The sequence below is a fragment of the Zeugodacus cucurbitae genome, chromosome 3 (genome assembly GCF_028554725.1).
Source record: "Zeugodacus cucurbitae isolate PBARC_wt_2022May chromosome 3, idZeuCucr1.2, whole genome shotgun sequence".
In the NCBI taxonomy this organism is placed as follows: Eukaryota; Metazoa; Arthropoda; class Insecta; order Diptera; family Tephritidae; genus Zeugodacus; species Zeugodacus cucurbitae.
Window position 1 is genome coordinate 72,400,993 of NC_071668.1, and position 1,928 is coordinate 72,402,920.

General features: G+C 39.8%; 1 protein-coding gene across 1 annotated transcript; it reads left to right on the forward strand.

The window, feature by feature from the left end:
• Positions 1-270: 270 nt before the first annotated feature.
• LOC105218171 (uncharacterized) lies at positions 271-1,659 on the forward strand. The gene is made up of 2 exons (XM_011193590.2): positions 271-745; positions 800-1,659. Exons 1-2 carry the CDS (start codon positions 388-390, stop codon positions 1,444-1,446), a joined length of 1,005 nt encoding a protein of 334 aa, XP_011191892.1. The 5' UTR covers positions 271-387; the 3' UTR covers positions 1,447-1,659.
• Positions 1,660-1,928: the final 269 nt, after the last annotated feature.

Sequence of the window (1,928 nt, forward strand, 5' to 3'; positions counted from 1 at the left end):
ATATCCACACATACATAGTATTGAGATAAACAGTTTCGCATCGTAACAGTAAATTCTTTCTAGAATACTGTAAATAAAAGAAAGAATACAACTGCATTCCTCTTTATTTGTTTATTGTGTCGATTAATGAACTCAACATTATCTACGATACAATGATATCGCAGAAAGTTTCGCTTAAGTATTACACAATCAGTTATAGCATTAAATTTAATGAATGCCGTTAAGACTGCACTGACCTAGAAAAAGGGGTTATATAAAAAGCTGTCTAAAATGATGATAAGTCACTCCACTTGCCGTACTCAATGTAAAAATACAGTTAAGACACAGAGAGTTCTCAAGCTCTGCCAAGGCTAAAATAAAAGTTTACAAGAAGAAAAGAAAGTCGCAATGAAGCTTTTAGTGTGTAGCACATTGCTACTGCTGCTTGGTGGCAGCTTAGCGCAGGACGCCGATATTCCAAAACCAGTTGATATCTCGACAGAGAAGCCGAGTTTGTCCGAAATTCCGAAACCAGTGGAAGTTTTGACGCAGAATCCGATTTATTCTGAAGCTCCGATATTAGTTAAAGTTACGACACAGAAACCGACTTATTCCGAAGCTCCGATACTAGTTACGACAAAGAAACCACATCGTATTAATTGGCAGCCCGTTTGGGATGATGATCAAATACCTGGTGATCCACGACAGTTTGAACGAAACCCGATTTTCAATCCATTACTACCATTCTTTCCCATCAGACCACAGTGTAAGTTTTTGGGCAGATTTTTTTAGTTTTGAAATAATTTACTTGCACACTTAGTGAACCTGGGACCCTGCGACGCGCCCAACGGCATGGGCATACGTAATCTGCTGGTACAAGCCAAAGCGCTGCTGCCACGCCAACGCATACGTGCCATTATACGCGGCGCTTCCAAAGATCCCGAAATGGTGGCACTGGTAAAACTCTTGCAGTCGCCGGAATATCGCAAGCGTACCGCCAGCCTGAGTCGCTCGCGTCAGTATAAGGGATATCGTGATTATACTTGCTATAAAATGAATTGTGATATAAGATTATATGCCGATTTCGTAAAGGAATTGGTACAGTTAAATCTGTTGACGGAGCCAAATAAGAATGAGACCGATATCGAAGCGATTAAAGGCCGTCCGGGTATACGTGGTGTTCTGCAGGACATACGCGATGCGCTGCCCCGGAAAGTGTTACGTGAGTTATTCGAACGTTTAATTGTCCGCGATTGGTATTTACTGCGTGCAGTACAGCGCGCACAAAGCTATGAATTCGAAGCTATTTTCAAGATGCTGCAGAAGAATGAGGATTATAAAAAGTTGCGTAAGGCTCAGGCTGAAGTGGGTATGCCCGTGGAGGAGTTGAAGAAGTTAGTATACTATGCGTTGGGTTGGCGTGAAGACGCACTGAACTCAGCTGATGATCTCTTCATAGATATTTGAGATAGGTTGTTCTGTCTGGAAGGTTACAGTTCAGTGTTCATTTTTTTCCATATTTTGATATACTAAACTACTAAATATTTACTTATTATTAAGTTTTGGTGAAAGGTTACAAATTAAGTTGTTATATAATTAAATGGCATGTAGTCAGTTGCCTTTGATTTGAGGCGACTTTTTAATAAATAGTCCATATTACTACTTGTATATCATAATAAATTATCTTGTTTCGATTGCTCATTAACTATTCGAGCCGCAGAGATTTGGCTGGAACTCTAAAAATGCATCATATAATTCTCCCTACCTTGTATCGTATATAGTTCTATGTGATCTGATGGTCCTGGTCAAATACAAGCCGTATTTTGCTTACCTTCCACTAGTATGAGGTTTATTTGACAATAGTTTCATTATACACAAGAGGTCTTAGACTAACGAAGCACAGGGAGTCCTTAGATCTTTAACTCGTACTGATGACTCGGTCAAGGATG

What these genes read in the sequence shown, in the direction of transcription:
- LOC105218171 (XM_011193590.2), top strand. Translation starts at nt 388, where the DNA reads ATGAAGCTTTTAGTGTGTAGCACATTGCTACTGCTGCTTGGTGGCAGC. An exon ending in CTTTCCCATCAGACCACAGT is followed by an intron (nt 746 to 799) that starts GTAAGTTTTTGG and finishes TTGCACACTTAG; the next exon opens with TGAACCTGGGACCCTGCGAC.